General features: G+C 40.3%; 1 protein-coding gene across 1 annotated transcript in view; it reads right to left on the bottom strand.

Moving 5' to 3' along the window:
* Positions 1 to 15,877: 15,877 nt before the first annotated feature.
* Positions 15,878 to 22,541, bottom strand: part of rfx6 (regulatory factor X, 6) — a 39,522-nt gene continuing 32,858 nt past the window's right edge. Inside the window, exons 18-20 of the mRNA XM_034162462.1 lie at positions 20,206 to 20,585; positions 17,743 to 17,943; positions 15,878 to 16,513 (exon numbers count right to left, since the gene is read on the bottom strand). Of these exons, the coding sequence (XP_034018353.1) occupies positions 16,341 to 16,513; positions 17,743 to 17,943; positions 20,206 to 20,585 (754 nt within the window). The 3' untranslated portion in view covers positions 15,878 to 16,340. The remainder of the gene's footprint in view (positions 16,514 to 17,742; positions 17,944 to 20,205; positions 20,586 to 22,541) is intronic.

Raw genomic sequence — 22,541 nt, 5'->3', positions numbered from 1 at the left:
ATAAGAAATCAAGAAAAAAAGATTGTGGCAGTCAGTAACGGTTACTTTTTTAGACCAAGCAGAGGAAAAAAATATGGAATCACTCAATTCTGAGGAAAAATTATGGAATCACCCTGTAAATTTTCATCCCCAAAACTAACACCTGCATCATATCAGATCTGCTCGTTAGTCTGCATCTAAAAAGGAGTGATCACACCTTGGAGAGCTGTTGCACCAAGTGGACTGACATGAATCATGGCTCCAACACGAGAGATGTCAATTGAAACAAAGGAGAGGATTATCAAACTCTTAAAAGAGGGTAAATCATCACGCAATGTTGCAAAAGATGCTGGTTGTTCACAGTCTAAACTCTGGACCAAATACAAACAACATGGGAAGGTTGTTAAAGGCAAACATACTGGTAGACCAAGGAAGACATCAAAGCGTGAAGACAGAAAACTTAAAGCAATATGTCTCAAAAATCGAAAAATGCACAACAAAACAAATGAGGAACGAATGGGAGGAAACTGGAGTCAACGTCTGTGACCGAACTGTAAGAAACCGCCTAAAGGAAATGGGATTTACATACAGAAAAGCTAAACAAAAGCCATCATTAACACCTAAACAGAAAAAAAACAAGGTTATTACATCATCAATAAATGCACACGTTTACGTTGATATTTTGGACAATTGAAAGGATGTTTGGGGATGATTAAATGATTTTTCAAGATGATAATGCATCTTGCCATAGAGCAAAAACTGTGAAAACATTCCTTGCAAAAAGACACATAGGGTCAATGTCAACGAGCAGATCTGATTTGATGCAGGTGTTAGTTTGGGGGATGAAAATTTACAGGGTGATTCCATAATTTATTCCTCAGAATTGAGTGATTCCATATTTTTTTTCCTCTGCTTGGTCTAAAAAAATAACCGTTACTGACTGTCACAATCTTTTTTTCTTGATTTCTTATAGTGTTTCTTAAAGCCAGAAAGTTGCCATTTGAAATGACTTTAGTTTTGTGTCATGTCTGTGATCTGCTTTTTTTCTACAAAATTAAACAACTGAATGAACATCATCCGAGGCTGGTGATCCCATAATTTTTGCCAGGGGTTGTACAAGAGCCACCTTGCTCTACCCAAATTTGCTGAGCTGTTGCTGTGTTTTCTGATTATTTCTGTCTCTGATCTGCAGAACTAACTTTAACTCTATCAGCAGTGTTGTTCTCTGCTCTGGGGGTCTCTGGCTAAAACATTACATCCACCACATTTCTTTGAAATTGATTGATGTCATTTTTGAGATATCCTGCTGACAAACTAAACAAGTAACAAACAGACAAATGGCAAAGAAAGCAACCTCCTTGGTGAAGACAATCATGCAACAGTGTTTATGAATCAGTTTAAAATTCCCTCCTAAGCTTACTGGATGTTATTCAGGAGCAGACTTGGCTGTGTTTCAGCTTATGTGTTCCAAGCTTTACTTTGTTAACTTAGCTTTTAGCCATAACTGCTGTCATTATGTGAAGCTGTTTGGTGCCACACACCAGCTCTGTTGTCATAGTGACTGCCTGGCATGATGATGCTGAGTGTGTCCCACAGGGTGAGGTCTCGGAGGACAGAGGCTGATCCAGCTGAACCGGAGATGCACTTATTGTTTTGACAAAGAAACGCAGCATCAAAAGTCCATGAAGCTCAGGTCGTATATACGGTACATCCGGAAAGTATTCACAGCGCTTCACTTTTTCCACATTTTGTTATGTTCCAGCCTTATTCCAAAATGGAGTGAATTCATTTATTCCCTCAAAATTCTACTCACAACACCCCATAATGACAACATGAAAAGTTGTTTTTTTTTTTTTTTTGTAAAGTTATTAAAATAAAAAAGCTAAGAAATCACATGTACATAAGTATTCACAGCCTTTGCACAGTATTTTGTTGATGCACCTCTGGTAGCATTTACAGCCTCAAATCTTCTTGAATATGATGCCACAAGCTTGGTGCTCCTATCTTTGGGCAGTAGTGTCCATTCCTCTTTTGCAGAACCTCTCGAGCTCTTCAGGTTGGATGGGGAGTGTCGGTGCACAGCCATTTTCAGATCTCTCCAGAGATGATCAGATTCAGGTCTGGGTTCTGGCTGGGCCACTCAAGGACATTCACAGAGTTGTCCTGAAGCCACTCCTTTGATATCTTGCTTGTGTGCTTTGGGTCATTGTCCTGCTGAAAGATGAACCGGTGTGCCAGTCTGAGGTCAAGAGTGCTCTTGAGCAGGTTTTCATCCAGGATGTCTCTGTACATTTCTGCATTCATCTTTCCCGCATTCCTGACTAGTCTCCCAGTTCCTGCTGCTGAAAAACATCCCCACAGTATGATGCTGCCACCACCATGCTTCAGTGTAGGGATGGTACCTGGTTTCTTCCAAACATGACACCTGGCATTTACCCCAAAGAGTTCAATCTTCGCCTCATCTGACCAGAGAATTTAGTTTCTCCTGGTCTGACAGTCCTTCGCGTACCTTTTGTCAAACTCCAGGTGGGCTGCCATGTGCCTTTTACTAAGGAGTGGCTTCTGTCTGGCCACCCTACCATACAGGCCTGATTGGTGGATTGCTGCAGAGATGGTTGTCCTTCTGGAAGGTTCTCCTCTCTGCACAGAGGAATGCTGGAGCTCTGTCAGAGTGACCATTGGGTTCTTGGTCACCTCCCGGACTACGGTCCTTCTCCACTGATCGCTCAGCTTAGACGGGCAGCCAGCTCTAGGAAGAGTCCTAGTGGATCTGAACTTCTATCATTTACAAATGATGGAGGCCACTGTGCTCATTTGGACCTTCAAAGCAGCAGAAATGTTTCTGTACCCTTCCCCAGATTTGTCCCTCCAGACAATTCTGTCTCAGAGGTCTACAGACAATTCCTTTGACTTCATGCTTGGTTTGTGCTCTGACTGTGAACTGTGGGACCTTATATGTAGACAGGTGTGTGTCTTCCCAAATCATGCCCAATCAACTGAATTTACCCCAGATGTACTCCAATTAAGCTGAAGAAACATCTCAAGGGTGATGAGGCACCTGAGCTCAATTTTGAGCTTCATGGCAAATGGGGTGAATATTTATGTACATGTGATCTTAGCTTTTTTTTTTACAAATAAATTTGCAAAAATCGAACAAAAAAAGTTTTTCATGTTGTCATTATGGGGTATTGTTTGTAGAATTTTGAAGAAAAAAATAAATTTCATCCATTTTGGAATAACGATGTAACATTGCAGTGCTGTGAATACCTTCTGGATGCACCGTATGGTTCGTACCGTGACACTTATCAGCATCTCTGGTTGGAACTCCTTACAACACTAGATGGCAGTAGATGTCTGCATCTGTTGGACATGTGGGAGTTTGAAGTGCAAATATGTTTAAATATAAAAAAATTAAATTACATCGACACATTTCACATTTATCCTGTATTCATCTTTGTTCTGTAAAAGCTGCATCTGAAAATTCAAAAGCTACGAGTAAAACACACAATCATCCATGTGTACACATTTGTACAGCTGAGGTGATCTGAATTTGATTTATCTTGCCTTAATATGACACAAGACCCAAACCTGTTCAGTCGGCACGTGGCACCTGCTCCCAGACTTGACAAATTATTTTGTAGTGTTACATAAGATTTGAATCACTTGGGCTATGTTCACATTACTACATGAAGGGATGTGTGTCAGATTTCTTTGGGACAAATTAAAGTTGTACAGCCTCTGGGTTTTTTTTTTTTTTTTTAAGATTTAAGTCATAAAAATAATTTTCTTTGGCACCACTATCATTTTATTCCTTAGCATTTAAAGGATTCGTAATATTATATTGCCAATATGCTCAACATTCACACTCTCTGGAAACAATTTAGAATTTTTACCCCTGAAGGGGAGAAATTCCAGTGATCAGATGCCATGACCTACATTTAGTAACAATGTCATAGATCACACAAGGGCTTCAGCCAATCTGTGCGAGGATGCTGGGAAGGACACTATGACTGTCAATCAGAGTAAAGGGAGGTAACATGGCATCAGCTGGCTGTTCACGTAAACAAAATGAACCAAAATGGTGAAAAATGCTCTGAAACTGCTTATTTCTGTATAAATGTAATGTGGTTCTCATATTTTGTCAAATGTATTGAGAAATAAACACTTCTACATCTAATAACCTTGCAACCCCTGTTTTTCTAACCAGATAAAACCTGTGAAGTAATTTACATGATATCTTACAGATGATGGCGTGCATGGCCTGGGAATACTCATCAAGCAAGTGGGTTAGATCAAAGGTCAGCTCAAAACCTCACACATGCACACACACTTACTCCTGCAGTTTTAAAATGAGCTGTAATTTTACAACATGTTACAAAAACAAACAAACATTATAATGCTTGGATTTCAGTAGAAACTAAATTTTCTCAGTTTTGTGCAGGGGTCGACCGATTATCAGCCAGGCTGAGTGCCAATATTCAGCATTTTTATAAATATTGGTACCATTAATAGCAGCTGATATGCTGATATGACTTTTATTTGTCTCAGCACTGCATGCAGTGACTCACTGGTCACCAAGTTCCGCTTTCACGCATTTCTATATATATATACTCGTATATATATATATACTCGTATATATATATATATATATATATATATATATATATATATATATATATATATATATAAAAGATATCGCCATTCAGCGATTTTAGTGTTCCGTGCTCTGCATTTCCTATGCTCTCTGTCCACTGCACAGCTGAAAGCAGTGTCTCTCTCCTTTGCAGGTCTCTGCATTGAGTTTCAGGTCAGTCGCAGAAAGAAAACACAATAATCCAGAGCTCCTCCTGTATCCATAGCTGCTGTAATATTTTGAAATTAACGGTTTATTTTACAGATTAAAGGCTTTGTGTTTTCCCGTAAGATCCAGGAAGAGAAAAGAAGAGACAGTTGGTGATCCTGGTTTTGAGCTAAACAGGGGGAGGGGGGTGAGAGCAGGAGAGGAGGGGGGAGCAGTTCACTTATTTTCACCAAAAAAGTTGATAGTGTTCATCGAACTGTATAAAAACTGTACAAACAGATTACAAATGATCACATGGTTATTTGTGTGAACAGGGAACTTTATCGCTAAATGCTCATTAAAGCAACTAATGATCATAAACGATCATCTTCAGCACACAGCTTCATGATTCGCTGTCCGAATATTTTCTGACAAACCGTTCAACGAATTTTTTCAGAAATTTGGTACAACCAATCCTAGGTGTACTATGATCACGGTACATTGGACACTACAAAAAAAAAAAAAAAAAAGAGCAACTTTCCACATTTTTAAATTTTTGATGTTCATTTTTTTTTTCTATAATTTTGCATAAAGATTCTTCAAAGGCCACCTACAGGCAAGAAAAACGACCTTGTCCTTGAATCATTCTAAGGGTCCCCCCCCCCCCCCAACAGTGCTAAAGATTCCACTTTGCACACTTCTTAATTTATTTGTCATGGTGGCTTAGTGGTTAGCACTGATGCCTCACAGCAAGGTCATGGGATCACTTCCCGCCCTTTCTGTGTGGAGTTTGTATGTTCTCTCCATGTCTGTGTGGGTTTCCTCCCACAAAAAAACAAAACAAAACAAGAAAAACATGCTTATTTAGGGTCTGCTCCTTTCTCTGCCCCTGACCAAGGCAGCGTCTCTACATCTGGAGTTGAGCACATCCTAGTGGTTGGATTGTGTTCAACTGTAATTAGGATGGTTAAATGCAGAGGACAAATTTCGTTGTATGAATGTACGTACAATGATAATAAAGGAAATTATTATTATTATAACTGAAAAATCCCTCAGTAAAACTATAAAACTGCATATAGATACATTGAATCAATGTCAAACATGAATCGTCCTAAAAGCCCCACAGTTAAAAATTGCCATCTGCTGAAGACATTCCTAAGGTCATAGTAACTTGAGTTTCTTATTGAATCCCTGGCAGAGCCCCCCCCCCCAATTGAGTCCCGGGAGGCCAAAAATGTAAAAATGTCATTTTTCACACTTTTCAAAGGATTTGCATATTAACCACTAATTTTGCATCAAGATTTCTTGGGAGGACGTCTACAGTCAAATAAATAAATAAATAAATAAATCTCATTGTCCTTGAATCAATCCAAGCACCCCCCCCCCCCCCCCCCCCCGAGCCTCTGAAAGGGCAAAAAAGACATTAGGCACACCTCAATTTATAGCTGATTTTTGATGCAACTAGTTTTTCTTTGATTCCACATGTCACTTCAATCAGTGTCGACCTCCAACAATGATTTTCATTAAATTTGAAACATTAATGCCACTTTCCCCAAATTTGCTCTTTCTTTACCCAAAGGACTTCCAGGTCTCTCGACTCCACTTTTCCCGCATTTGCTTAAATCAGTCCATCACTCAGCCTGAGACAAGGAATCTGAGTGAATGTGAGTAAAATAATTCACCAGACCTTGTGATTTTATTCCATTTTAACCAAACTGTGAAACACCCACATGGTCCACGTGCAGCAGATTTCACACTTTGTGCTGCTTTTTATATTTACACTGTAAAAATAGCAGCAAACGTCAAGCAGACAGACTAGAGACATATGGAGACTGTCCCGATCGGCCGTAATGCAAAGTTCTGGTTAAACATTGGCCCAAAGTTTGCCTTCTGCCTTCTGTTGTTTTTACACTAAAGGTTCAGCAATTGTTGCAGGAATTATTGACTTAGTAATTAAAGTATTTTAAGGTGGGGATTCTGTAATCATTACATATGCCACCATCTGTCCCTCAGCCGCAGCACGAGCACCTGAAATGGATTTTTCCCCCCAGGAGGAGATAAGGTATAAAAACAATCAAAAAGGGAGAAGAATGGTGACATCGAGCACAGAGCTTTTATTAAAGGTTCATGTTCATCCAGTTTGTCCATGAAGACGAGCGCTGAAAATGTTTTGGGAATTATATTTATGGTTGTATTGCTCAATGAATAATTACACAATATAGCTGGTATAAGATGTGAGCTTCTGAGCCGAGTGAAGTCACAAATACGCTTCTGATATTTTACCAGCTTCACAAAACAAACAAACAAAAAAAAAAGATATAAAAGAAAACAGTCACAACTTTTATTTTATCTTAGTTTTAATCTACAGAACATCCAAGAATGATCTGTAATTAATATTTTATAATGTCTCCCACTGATCTCTATGTTATGGTGCAGCACCTCCACCAGTGTTTTAGCATTTAAAGCTACAGTGTGTAGGATTTAGCGTCATCTAGTGGTGAAGTTGCAGATTGCTAAAGCCAGATATAATTTTGCTTCTCTCCATTTTTTTTATTTCTATGGCAACGATGATTCTTGCTCCTTTGTCTTCTCTTGTGATAAGCAATATGTAGAAAATACTTATTTTTTCTTCAGTCTTGCAGCAAAGGGCTAAAGGCAGAGGAAGTTTGTGTCTTTTGGGTTATAGTGAAGCAGATAACTGTAATAATGGTTCATTTCGGGAAACAAGCACCAAAACTGGTACACATACTCCTTAGACATTACCCTTTTAAGAAAAAAAAAAACTGACCAACTGGATTTTCAATTGGCAGCCAGGTAGAGGTCAACTGAAGAATTACACAGGGTCAAAATTAAAAGACGCTCCAATCATATTGAAACTTATGCCAAATTATTTGTCTGATCACAAAGATTCCAAAAAGGTATAGTTTGGGCTATCTGTGACTGAATGTTCTGGAGTTATGGGGTAAAAACAGCAAGAATGGTGACAAAAGTCAATTACAGTTTGTACAGGGATCAAAAGTTAAAGTTGCTCAAATTTGGTAAAAAGTGATGCAAATTATTGGTTGACTGTTGTTTGGAAAATTTTACATATTCATAAATGTAATTTAACTCTGCCTCACGCCCTAAAATACTAAACTACATAATTTAAGTATTTTTATTTGGGGAATTTTACGACAGATTAGAAGTGGATTCATCCACGGGGATTGTGCTCGTCCTCTAATAAGAACCCAAAGTGGTTCAAAATGGCTGAAATGACACTGAACAGTTAATGAGTTTTTCCTTTTAGTGACGTATGTTTTCTGCTCCATCCTGCCTCCTTTAGTCTCTGATGGTTTTATTGGGTCCCATCTGGTCCACCACTGCAGGATGTGATGCGTTACTGAGGTCACCGTGGTGTGACATTTATTCCCGCCCTTTCGCTCTCTCCGTTTGTTCTTGTAACATTGTGGTAAACACTTTTATCAGCATCATATTTGCCATCATTGCGCTGCACACAAACCAAATAATTGCAAATAAAAAGCTCCCAGCTTTGACTGACAGGCGGTGTGCGAGTGCAGCCATTAAAAAGTCATGTGTTCACTCGTCGGATGGTCTTTGAATCAGGAGAGATAACTGGTCGACCAGAAAATCTGTGCCGCGGTGGAAAACAAAAGCAAGAACACGAGCAAAACGGCTCGTGTTATCAACAATAAACTGCCGCTTTGTAAATCCGAGCTCATTGTGTCGCCGCTGCCTCCATACGGACATAATTCAGCAGAGCCGAAGCAGTGACGGGAGATGGTTTTGTTGAAAGCAGTTGAAACACCACATCGAAATAGTCAAAATAAACCAGAACAATCAAATAGATTGGTCAGGATTCAAAAATGATTGGTTCACTTCCCGACCACAGTCACGGCTGCTGTGTCTCTTTTCCTCCTCTACTTATTGTTTTGCCTCTTTCCATTTAATTACCCAAACCAGAGTTTATAGATTCATCAAGGTTCTGTGCCAATCTTAAACTGAGTACAAGTTCAGGTTTGTTTTGTTTGACTAAAGTACAAATAAAACAGAAATTAATGGAAGACATCCAATCATACTATCCAATCATAGTCAAAGTCCCAATCATACTACCCACCTATGTCCTTCAACAAGACCAAGATTATTATTTCCTTCAGCTTGTGTTTAATGAGGATGTATAGCTGCACAAGGCTGTGTGAGGGTTTGGGTTTTGATTATTTTTTTAATTTGAGATTTTAAACTGCTGTCTTTTTTTTTTCTTGGTAGTCAGGCACACACACTTTGCTAACATGATAACTCCAAAGTAATAAATCAACCTGTTACATACAGAATTGCAGTGAAAGGACATAACGAGGCCAAACTCACTCCAAATCGGTGAACTTGGATGCGCCAGATTAATCAAAAAAACTGTAACTTTGCCTTCCCAATTTAATTTCCCATAGATGTGTCTGCCCCCTGCTGAATGGGTTAGTGGATGTTGGATTAGAATCAGTCATGGTTGTCAGTCAAAATAAAATAAATCAGGTGTTATTTTTTGATTGTGTAATAGCAGAGTAATTGTGGAATTACATCCTCAACCTCCAAAACAGTCACACTTCCACACAACCCTGCAGAATGGAGCAAAAAAAAACTTCTTCACTCTCTCTCTCTGTTATCCAGAATTGTTTGGGGCCTGTGAGTCACGTTTGGTCCGTCCTCCACTAATTTTTTTGAAGCCGATTAAAGATTATTCTAATCCAATTACATTTTTTTTCACAAATCTGACTGATTAATTGTGTGAGATTTCAGACTGTATAATATCGTAGCATGATTTATGCACCGAGACGCACAATTCGACAGAACACCAGCTGCACGCGCTGCTAGCTGTTACCGCTGTCAGCTGAGAGCAAGAAAAAGTCGGGTACCGCTGCCGCCGAAATGAGTGAATTTAAGATACCATACAAAAGTACTGATGCAGATTCTGATACAGAATTAACGTTTCACATTTGATGGATTTGATGAATTTTCACGTTTGATGGATTAGCCTGACCGCTGTTGGAGCGGCACTGCCTCAGCTCAACAGTAAGCCTCGCCAACTGAATTACCTACAGAAAAAGAAACCGTGCAACTGATGGAATTGGATTAGAATGGAAATAACCCCCCTGTGTCTGATGATTTCTGTTGTGTGGGCCGCTGAAGAGGAGGTACTGCTGGCCCACCACCACCAGAGGGCACCCTGCCTGGAGTGCGGGCTCCAGGCACCAGAGGGCGCTGCCGCCTCACAGGAGCAGCCGGGGTGACAGCTGACACTCATCACCTGTGACAGCTGTCACCACTCATCTGATCTGCATCGGTATATCAGCAAGACGTCATCTCCACCTCTTTGCCGAGATATCGTTCTACCTGAAAGGTAATATCCTCAGCCTGACTGCTTGATAGAAAGCCCTTTTTGAGATTTTTGTGAGTGATAACAGACTTTTTCTCCAACGAGAGGTGGAGGTAGCTTCCCTGCCGTGCAGATTGCTGGGTGCAGACGCACCCACGTTTAATTGTGTTTTTGTTCCTCGCCAGCAGTACCAGGTCCGACACGCGGAGGCAGTGGCCACCTGGGAGTTCGGGACTTGGCGGCTCCAGTATTCCCGGGGTCTGGTGGCGGAGGAAATCGTGTGGTTCCGGTTCTGCTTTGGACAGGCGTCTCCTATCTTCGAGCCTGCCCACACGACACCTTGTAATTTGACCTTTGATCTATTGTGTAATCTGTTGTGTTTGTTGTGCACGTTCGCAACAGTAAAGTGTTGTTATTTGACCTATTCCATTGTCCGTTCATTTGCGCCCCCTGTTGTGGGTCCGTGTACTTACACTTTCCCAACAATTTGTGGACGTTCATGCTGTTATACGGTTGCAAATAACCGTTTTACGGCTCTGCAAAGCTCTATTTGCATGAACATCTGCAAATCATCAGACACAACAGGGCTATTCTCCAAGTATATTTAGATGGTGGCCAAGTGGTTAGTGTGCTTGGTTTCTGTGCACAAGGTTCCAGGTTCAAATCCCACCCCTGCCATATTTCTCCATATAATGTGGAGTTACGTCAGGAAGGGCACCCGGTGTAAAATTTGTGCCAATTCAACATGCCAACCCACCTTGGATCTGCTGTGGTGACCCTGAGTGAAAACAATGGAAGGGACTTACATTTATTATTATATTGGAAATTTTATTTTGCACTTAGAAAATTAATTTTTGACAAATACAACATTTAATTGTAATGTAATTGCAGGTATGTACCAGTAAGTAATTTGCAAATTTATACCTTTGCTACTTCAAATCAAATCAATTTTATTTATATAGCGGCAAATCACAACAAACAGTTGCCCCAAGGCGCTTTATATTGTAAGGCAAGGCCATACAATAATTACGGAAAAACCCCAACGGTCAAAACGACCCCCTGTGAGCAAGCACTTGGCAACAGTGGAAAGGAAAAACTCCCTTTTAACAGGAAGAAACCTCCAGCAGAAACAGGCTCAGGGAGGGGCAGTCTTCTGCTGGGACTGGCTGGGGCTGAGGGACAGAACCAGGAAAAAGACATCAAATCAATTTCAAATCAATTTTATTTATATAGCGCCAAATCACAACAAACAGTTGCCCCAAGGCGCTTTATATTGTAAGGCAAGGCCATACAATAATTACGGAAAAAACCCAACGGTCAAAACGACCCCCTGTGAGCAAGCACTTGGTGACAGTGGGAAGGAAAAACTCCCTTTTAACAGGAAGAAACCTCCAGCAGAACCAGGCTCAGGGAGGGGCAGTCTTCTGCTGGGACTGGTTGGGGCTGAGGGAGAGAACCAGGAAAAAGACATGCTGTGGAGGGGAGCAGAGATCAATCACTAATGATTAAATGCAGAGTGGTGCATACAGAGCAAAAAGAGAAAGAAACACTCAGTGCATCATGGGAACCCCCCAGCAGTCTAAGTCTATAGCAGCATAACTAAGGGATGGTTCAGGGTCACCTGATCCAGCCCTAACTATAAGCTTTAGCAAAAAGGAAAGTTTTAAGCCTAATCTTAAAAGTAGAGAGGGTGTCTGTCTCCCTGATCTGAATTGGGAGCTGGTTCCACAGGAGAGGAGCCTGAAAGCTGAAGGCTCTGCCTCCCATTCTACTCTTACAAACCCTAGGAACTACAAGTAAGCTTGCAGTCTGAGAGCGAAGCACTCTATTGGGTTGATATGGTACTATGAGGTCCCTAAGATAAGATGGGACCTGATTATTCAAAACCTTATAAGTAAGAAGAAGAATTTTAAATTCTATTCTAGAATTAACAGGAAGCCAATGAAGAGAGGCCAATATGGGTGAGATATGCTCTCTCCTTCTAGTCCCTGTCAGTACTCTAGCTGCAGCATTTTGAATTAACTGAAGGCTTTTCAGGGAACTTTTAGGACAACCTGATAATAATGAATTACAATAGTCCAGCCTAGAGGAAATAAATGCATGAATCAGTTTTTCAGCATCACTCTGAGACAAGACCTTTCTAATTTTAGAGATATTGCGCAAATGCAAAAAAGCAGTCCTACATATTTGTTTAATATGCGCTTTGAATGACATATCCTGATCAAAAATGACTCCAAGATTTCTCACAGTATTACTAGAGGTCAGGGTAATGCCATCCAGAGTAAGGATCTGGTTAGACACCATGTTTCTAAGATTTGTGGGGCCAAGTACAATAACTTCAGTTTTATCTGAGTTTAAAAGCAGGAAATTAGAGGTCATCCATGTCTTTATGTCTGTAAGACAATCCTGCAGTCTTAGTTAACCTTCCCATTTACATGAACAAATTGTAATCTATTAGATAAATATGATTCAAACCACCGCAGCGCAGTGCCTTTAATACCTATGGCATGCTCTAATCTCTGTAATAAAATTTTATGGTCAACAGTATCAAAAGCAGCAATGAGGTCTAACAGAACAAGCACAGAGATGAGTCCACTGTCTGAGGCCATAAGAAGATCATTTGTAACCTTCACTAATGCTGTTTCTGTACTATGATGAATTCTAAACCCTGACTGAAACTCTTCAAATAGACCATTCCTCTGCAGATGATCAGTTAGCTGTTTTACAACTACCCTTTCAAGAATTTTTGAGAGAAAAGGAAGGTTGGAGATTGGCCTATAATTAGCTAAGATAGCTGGGTCAAGTGATGGCTTTTTAAGTAATGGTTTAATTACTGCCACCTTAAAAGCCTGTGGTACATAGCCAACTAATAAAGATAGATCGATCTTAAATATGATCAAAGCATTAATTAATGGTAGGGGTTCCTTGAGCAGCCTGGTAGGAATGGGGTCTAATAGACATGTTGATGGTTTGGAGGAAGTAACTAATGAAAATAACTCAGACAGAACGACCGGAGAGAAAGAGTATAACCAAATACTGGCATCACTGAAAGCAGCCAAAGATAACGATATGTCTTTGGGATGGTTATGAGTAATTTTTTCTCTAATAGTTAAAATTTTATTAGCAAAGAAAGTCATGAAGTCATTACTAGTTAAAGTTAAAGGAATACTCGGCTCAATAGAGCTCTGACTCTTTGACAGCCTGGCTACAGTGCTGAAAAGAAACCTGGGGTTGTTCTTATTTTCTTCAATTAGTGATGAGTAGTAAGATGTCCTAGCTTTACGAAGGGCTTTTTTATAGAGCAACAGACTTTTTCCAGGCTAAGTGAAGATCTTCTAAATTAGTGAGACGCCATTTCCTCTCCAACTTATGGGTTATCTGCTTTAAGCTGCGAGTTTGTGAGTTATACCACAGAGTCAGGCACTTCTGATTTAAAGCTCTCTTTTTCAGAGGAGCTACAGCATCCAAAGTTGTCTTCAATGAGGATGTAAAACTACTGACGAGATACTCTATCTCACTCACAGAGTTTAGGTAGCTACTCTGCACTGTGTTGGTATATGGCATTAGAGAACATAAAGAAGGAATCATATCCTTAAACCTAGTTACAGCGCTTTCTGAAAGACTTCTAGTGCAATGAAACTTATTCCCCACTGCTGGGTAGTCCATCAGAGTAAATGTAAATGTTATTAAGAAATGATCAGACAGAAGGGAGTTTTCAGGGAATACTGTTAAGTCTTCAATTTCCATACCATAAGTCAGAACAAGATCTAAGATATGATTAAAGTGGTGGGTGGACTCATTTACATTTTGAGCAAAGCCAATTGAGTCTAATAATAGATTAAATGCAGTGTTGAGGCTGTCATTCTCAGCATCTGTGTGGATGTTAAAATCGCCCACTATAATTATCTTATCTGAGCTAAGCACTAAGTCAGACAAAAGTTCTGAAAATTCACAGAGAAACTCACAGTAACGACCAGGTGGACGATAGATAATAACAAATAAAACTGGTTTTTGGGACTTCCAATTTGGATGGACAAGACTAAGAGTCAAGCTTTCAAATGAATTAAAGCTCTGTCTGGGTTTTTGATTAATTAATAAGCTGGAATGGAAGATTGCTGCTAATCCTCCCCCTCGGCCCGTGCTACGAGCATTCTGGCAGTTAGTGTGACTCGGGGGTGTTGACTCATTTAAACTAACATATTCATCCTGCTGTAACCAGGTTTCTGTAAGGCAGAATAAATCAATATGTTGATCAATTATTATATCATTTACTAACAGGGACTTAGAAGAGAGAGACCTAATGTTTAATAGACCACATTTAACTGTTTTAGTCTGTGGTGCATTTGAAGGTGCTATATTATTTTTTCTTTTTGAATTTTTATGCTTAAATAGATTTTTGCTGGTTATTGGTGGTCTGGGAGCAGGCACCGTCTCTACGGGGATGGGGTAATGAGGGGATGGCAGGCATACTTGTAGATATGTTCACAGAAAAATTTGAGAAGAGCAGTCTTCCACCTTCCATGAACCAAGCCTTAATTACTTTGTTGCCAAAGCCCAGAAAACTGACTGACAAATGCAAAAATTTGAGACCAATTAGCTTATTAAATTCTGACCTCAAGATCATCTGCAAGCTGCTAGCAAGAAGGCTACAGAAATCCTGCCAAACACAATAAATAGATATCAGAATGGATTCATAACTGGAAGGAAGGCAGTCATAATGTAAGAAAGGTACTTAATGTTATTTACTATAAGAAAGATGCCAGAGTAACTGTGTTCTTATCACTGGATGCAGGAAAAGCATTTCACAGGGTCGAATGGCCCTATATTTTCAAGGTATTGGAAAAATTTGGGTGCGGAAACAACTTTATAAAATGGGTCAGGATACTATATAAGAATCCAACAGCAGAAATTCTAGCAAACAGAAATCTCTCAAAGCCAATTAAAATTAGGAAAGGCTGTCAGCAAGGATGTCCTCTTTCTCCCTTGCTGTTTACACTGGCAACTGATCTTTTTGCAATAGCTGTATACACACACACTCCCAAATCTCTTGGAATTACAATAGGACCCACTGAACATAAAATTTCTTTATTTGCTGATGACGTCGTCTTATTTCTGTCAAATCTAAAAGTGTCAATCCCGGCAGTGTTGGAAGTAATTCAAGATTTTGGGAATGCTTCAGGTTATAAAGTAAGTAATACTAAATCATCTATATTATTATTGAATGAATTTGCAAATTTATGTTGGCTCATCGCCCGCCGTCTAAAATTAATTTATGATCCTTCAAATGAAGAAATTCGGGAAGTTCAACACCTGTGTGGTTTTAAAGTTACACATTGTTTGAAATTTGCTTATTTGGAAGTTCCTTTCATTACCAAAGCCACTGCTGCTTGCTGAGATATCTCCAGACAAACAAACAAACACACACACACACACACACATACACACACAAAAGTCACCTACTCAGCGGAGATAAAAACAAAAGGTAAAACCACTGTAAATTATTTTATGTTTAATCTATTTTAAAGCAATCCCCTTTAAACTCGTGGTGTAAAAAGCAAAAAATTATTGTGTAAAGAAGGTCGAATTTTCTATTTTTATTTGATGTCACAAAATCCTAAAAACCCATAAAGCTCCAAGAGGAGAGCAGAGAGCACCGGTACTTTTACCTATCACTGTACGGGTCTGAGCAGAGCCGATGCAAACATCCACACTGTCGCCCTCCATGTGCAGACAGCAACATGCACGGTGCACAACATTCTGATTTACAGCACTTTATTTAGAAATATCTGCACACAGAACAAATGGAAGCCCTGAAGGCATTGCACCAGTACAACGGCGCTGTGACTTCAAAGAGGGAAAATGAAAAACATGGCGGTGGATTTCAAGTGTGGAACTTCGTCAGCGTCGGTTTTGTCAGAGTTTAGATGTTTTGTGTAATTTCCTCTTTCTATAAAGCGCAGTAGTTTTTAAATTACTCTGACTCGCCCTGTTGTGACGAGTGTCTTCGTGGCCGCGCTGGTTTAAAGCCCCAACTCTTCGGTATAACCAGGACATCCTGGGTTGGACTTTGGCTCTGAAGCCTTGTTGCCTGTCACTCACCCTCTCACGCTGCTCGACTTGATCCAAATCCAACAACACACACATTCTGAATCAGAGCCGCTCTGATGGGACTCTTAATGTCTGCATCTTTGTCCAAAACAGGTTTGGAGGTGTCCTCCATCATGGACCTGTTCCCATGAAGACGGTGTTGATGGGAGGCAGGGAGGACACCAGGTCCGGGACCTCGGAAGATGATGTCACACGCTGCTGTGGGAGCAGCACATCCTGTGAGGTGAAGGGAGACGGAATTCCATACATGCAGGGAGCAGAGACTGAAGACGGGAGGGAATGATCTGTGGAGGAAAAGGTATGATGAAGTTCTCTCCATCTGGTTAAACTCTACAAAAAACTCTTGAGGTTTGCACAGTTGATGTGCTTCAAAACCTTTCGAATACCACTAATAAAAAGCTGTTAAATATATATAAGTAAATACAAAGAAGTATAAGAGCAACGTAGAGCATAGCATACACTCACGAGACAGACTGGATTCAAGATGGCTGTCTGGAGGTCTTGGTGGCTTCCCTCACATCTCTCTTTGTTGCAAGTTCACTCAGTTTTTAAGAACTGCTTGTTCCAGACAGATTTACCCCACATTATCATACCATCTGTATTTCTTAATGACTGGCGTTGATATTTCATATTGAAAATGTTCATGTATCCATCCCCTGACTTGCCTTCAGAAAACTGGCAATAATATGATTTACTGTAAATTCATCTAAGTGTCCCTAACAACTGTGCCCCGTGTAACCTTTAAATATCATACATCGCATGTGCAGATTATGTGAAATCTGAGTGCAAAAATGTCAAAAGGGATTGAATTTGTCTTCATCAGTCATGGGTGTGTTTTGGGCACAGCACGAAATAAACTAATCAGTCTGTGATCTGTCAATCCTCTTTAATAGGCGGTGTGTGCACTGTTAGTTGACACATCCATTTTAATTGTGACAATCCGTCAGAGCATGCTAGCAGAGGGCAGCCACCAAAGCTACCTGAGGTGAAGCACTATGATATGTATTTTTTCCATCAGTGTTTTATTTACTTACTTTTATTTCATTTATTATCTGTTTCCAAGGCATTTTTGTGTAAAAAAGATACTGTAAATGTGGCCTAAACCTGCTTATCCACTGTAATACTGAACCACATCAATACAGGAAGTCTTGTGCGCTTGACTTTAGACCAGGTTTTTGGCGGCCTGGAGTACAATCACTTCCTGCCACCATGAGCTATCCACCACCACTGCGCTTAAACACAACTCAAATTAAGATCAACATAACCAAGGACAAACAAATGAGCACAATTATACTGATTATTTACACAACACGGGCATCGACTGTGAAAAACCCGTGTCAGTTGTACATTGTGTTACGCTGTGCACCACTTTGTGCCAGGTGGAAGATAACGCCTTTAGTGCATATTTTATACCGCAAAATTCACTGTGTATGAAGACCGTTACATGTTATAGTGGATCTACCCACCGCAACTATAAGTGTAAGGCCACACGCACACATGCTCGAGCTCTGACCTGGTCCCGTTTCCACCTCTCCGAAGTACGCCGCTGTTATTTTCCGCCCTGCTTCGTCTGGCATGGTGAGAGTGTCGTTTACGTCAGGGTACGATGAAGGGAATGGACGAAGACTGGCGACACTGCTGATGACGGACACGTGTTGGTCAATCAGTGACGTCATCCTCTGGTTTTCTAGGTAATTACTGTTGCCATAGTAACCTGCAGTAGGAAGAACGTTGGGAAATGGGTTCCTGTTTAGTGATGTGTTTGAATAATTTGATGCAGTTTGACTTGTGCAGATTAAAGTTTTCATTATTAGTGTGACAAACATTTATAGAAATTCAACAATATCTCACTTAAATGTGTTTTTATGCTCAATGTTGCTATGGCAACACACAAGACCATGAAAGACTTGTGATAAAAAGGCAACAATATGCAAAATGTTTGACCACACAGTCGAGTACAAGAAAATATTTGCAGCACAAACATGCAGAGAGCTTCAATCACAATATCAACTCTCACTCAAATAGTAAGTAAAGTTGTAAGTAAAGCAAAGTTGGTGATATTTGTAAAACTATACACCTTAAAAATTTTGACCTGATACAAAATTAATTCTGTTTTTAAAAGTAAAATCCAAACTGAAAGTCAAAGAGCCTCAGACCGAAGGCCTGAAAAACACCAAATGTATTGCAGATGATTTTCATTTCGGTGGCCATGTTAACACTTTAGACTTTACACACCACCTGCACAAGGAAAGCATCCCATACATGTGTTTGGTGTGGTGGAAATTCAAGCCAGGATACATTTTTTTCACAAGTGACACAAGCAGCACACAGAAAAAACCGACACTGAAATGATCTGTATACAGCCATTTTGAAGTCATACCAGCAACATTAAATAATTACCCCATTTTACGAGAGCTTCTCTGTCTGGGGAAGAGGTCACAGACATTAAAAAATATAAATATTTCAGAGACTGAAAAAGTTACATGGTGGCTATCTGGTTCCAAGGATTCAAGATTCTGGTCTGGTTTTCTAAATGTTCCTCAACTAAACTTTATGATCACACAGGATCTGGATTACAAAAGTAATCTAAAAAAAGGAAAAGTTGTTGGTTCAGATGGCAGGTCTTATATATTTATATTTTAATGAAATGTTGCTAGCTCAGACGATAAGTATATGCTCATATTTGTAATTTTATATAATATAAAGTGTTCAGTGCAACAAAGAAACAGCTGATAAATGCCCTGTAAAATCACTTCCAAGAAAAAGTCACAGAAAATAGAGTATGAGGTAAGCCATTACCAAAGACAAACGATGTGCAAAGACTGAGCTCATCATAGCAGGGATACAACAGAAACACAAGTGAGATGCTCCCCGGTGTGAATAATAGCCATAACAGCCACAGCCAATCAATGGAGAGGTGGGTGGAGCTCGAGAACAGGTTCATTTGTTAATCACAGAGTCCGATTTTTGCAATTTGGTGGACAATTTTTGTTAAATAATTAAATTAAATTCAAATATGACAAAAACTCGCTTGCAGAAAATTATTTTGATACACTTTAAAATATTGATGTAACATGTTTTTAAGATTTGCAATATATTTGCATTACAAATGTACAAAAAGTAGGGGTGCTGGAAAAAATCGATTCACATCCGAATTGCGATTCTTATTTATTACGATTCTGAATCGATCCAAAATGTCCAAGAATCGATTTTTAAAAGGCATTTTTTTTTAACATTTTCTTGCTTACTCGCTGCGTGTACGTACTGTTTGTCAGGCAACGGCTTCCGTACTACAGCGTCCCCAGGAGGGGAGGGTCTGACGTGCTTCAAACTTTCGTGAGCTGCAGCTTAGTATGGTGGACGAAGAGCTAATTCAGCCAGCACCGTCCCTGCTGAAGGCAAATGTTTGGGCACGTTTTGGATTTTATTATTTGCTGCGTAAGAAGGAGCTTGACATGACTTATGCAATGTGCAAAATCTGCAAAATGAAAGTCAAGTACTTTGAAAACACTTCAAATCCGCAAGCCCACATGCTACGCCATCACCTGGAGCTAAAAGAGGGGAGCAGCGGTCTCTGCCAACTACTGACCAGCGATTCACTAAACTGCCAGCCAACTCTGAACGAGCAAAGCAGATAAGTAAATTTACATCTAGAATCACTTGATTAACCTTGTAAAGCTGCATTTTCTTAAACATAAACATTTTTTAAGTAATAACTAGTTCTCAGAGCTCTTTGAATCAAAAATCGATTCTGAATCGAATCGTCACCCCAAGAACTGGAATCGAATTGAGTTGTTGTACGATTCACATCCCTAACATAAAGTACCCGAACATACACAGATCACAATGAGTTGCTCCATAAACATGTTGGTCAGTGCTCAAGAAATCATCTAACTGCTTTAGAATGATTTAGTGATCAGGCAAATTCAAAATCCACATGTATTTCAAAATAACAAATGATCAAAGTCTGACTTACCGCTGTGTTCTGCAGCGGAGTACACCGATCCCTGGCACCCACCACTGGAAGGGTTCAGACCACCCCCCACAAAGCCATAGCTCTCCACAGAGTCCAGTATCTGAGCTGCTCCTTGGGGGTCCAGTCCAGGGTCTACAGGAGGCTGAACTAAATCTGAGACAGAACTGTAGCTAGACGTGGGCCGGACTGCAGAAGCATAAGGTGTGAGGGAGCAGTTAGTACTGCTGGACGAGTGATGGACCAAAGGATGATGGCCACTGCTGTAGAAGACATCTTTAGGCAGGTGCTGGTCTGTGAAGGTGGGGTACCGAGAGAGGTGGTAGGTCATCGAGGAAACCTGGGATTGAACTGAAGCCAGACACTGGGTCTGGCTCTGAGGTCTGAACACAGAAGAACATTTTCAGAATCACTCATGACATCAAGAGTAATTTGTAACTCTCAGACTGCTGCAAGTTCCAAGATGTGGCACTCATCTTCAGATGAGCGCCACCGACAAAACTGTAGGTGATTTGCGCAGCTTGTTAGTGTGTCCATCATCCTGTAAATCACACTCCAAATGGTTTATAATCATGATTTTTCAACAAAATGGCTATATATGAATATTACCACAACATCTCCTAATGCAGTGATTGTGAGGAAAAGTAACAAAACTCAAGATCACTTCCAGGTTACATTGGACCCGTGTCACCTTTTCACCTTTGACACGACGTCTAGGGCTCCTGAAATGTTAAAGTCCCTCTCTGTAATTTGGCAGTAGGCTGTTGAGGATTTGATTGACCGTTTGATGGCCTTTTTGGATTTGTTTAGCCGTTGGCCACATGCATGCTTAAAGTGTAAGTAAGATCTAAATATTACATTCATTCATTCATTTTCTGCCACCTGTTTGGATCTAAGCCACGATGGCAGCAAACCAAGAAGCTCATCCTTGCAATTCCTGTAACTCCTCCTGGGGGATCCTGAGGCATACCCAAGCCAGCTGGGAAATATAATCCCCCCAGTGTGTCCTGGATCTTCCTCCCCTCAGCTGTCTCCTTTCGATACGAAGAAGCAGCGGCTCTACACAGAGTCCCCCCCGAATAGCTGAGCTTCTCACCCTGTGCAGAAGTGTAAGGCTAGATACTTGAAGGAGGAATCTCATTTCCACCGCTTGTAATCGCAACCTTATTCTTTTGATCATTACCCAAATCTTATGACCATAGGTGAGGACAGGAATGTAAATCGGCTGGTAACTAGAGATCCTCGCCATCTGGCTCAGCTCCTTCTTCACCACAAAGGTCTGGGACAACGTCAGTACAACATCAGATGCGGGCCCTCTATCTAAATATTTTATAAAGGAAATTCAAAAGTAGATTGTGTTTTGCTTGATATATGTATATATATCCAAACAAATGCCTGAAAATTAGAAATTTGATACAGTTGATGAGGCCTTTCAGTTTATTTAAATTGTGAAACGACTGACAATCAATAGAAATAATTTTGAAAGGCATTATTTATCAGTCGATCCTTGGTGTGAACAACTAAAACTTTGCTTCATATTTCTATTTAAACTTGATGCTTGTGTGAGATTTTACCCATTTGTTTAGAATAAAAATTGAATCATGAGTGATGCTTCATACGAGGTCTGTTAGAAAAGTATCGTACCTTTTTATTTTTTTCAAAAACTATATGGATTTGATTCATATGTTTTTACGTCAACCAAACTTGAACCTTCATGCGCATGCGTGAGTTTTTCCACGCCTGTCGGTTGCGTCATTCTCCTGTGGGCAGGCTTTGAGTGAGCACTGGTCCACCACTCTCGTCATTGTTTCATTGCGAGGAAATGGCGGAATGATTTGGGCTTTTTTTCCATCAGAATTTTTTCAGAAACTGTTAGAGACAGGCAGCTGGAAACCATTAGAAAAATTTATCTCGCTTTCGGTGAAAATTTTACGGGCTTCACAGGGAATAAGAAGTGTTACTACAGCTTTAAGGACGACTCACAATGGCGCACGGCGCGCCGCGCTCCGAGCCGCCATCGAGAGGCAGAAACCACCACATCATGAAGCGAGACAAAGGAACACCTCCGTTTCAGAGTGTTAGAGGACAAATTCGGACATGTCCAGCTTTCCACAATTTCTCTTATACCCACTCGACTGTTAAGCACTGAAAGCAGAGATAGGCATGCCCCAACTTGTCCCCTGGCACTCCGAAACGGAGGTGTTCCTTTGTCTCGCTTCGTCAGCGAATCGGTCGTGACGCGTGACGCCTCCGCGTGGCTTTCCATGACAAAATCTCTTGTTAAAAGTGAAGTCTGCTGGAAAATGGCTGATGTCCAGCTCTTGTGATAACCAGAGAAA

Source organism: Thalassophryne amazonica, chromosome 21, assembly GCF_902500255.1.
Source record: "Thalassophryne amazonica chromosome 21, fThaAma1.1, whole genome shotgun sequence".
Classification (NCBI taxonomy): domain Eukaryota; kingdom Metazoa; phylum Chordata; class Actinopteri; order Batrachoidiformes; family Batrachoididae; genus Thalassophryne; species Thalassophryne amazonica.
Note: the sequence above shows the minus strand (reverse complement) of the source record. Positions and strands in the feature narration are given on the sequence as shown.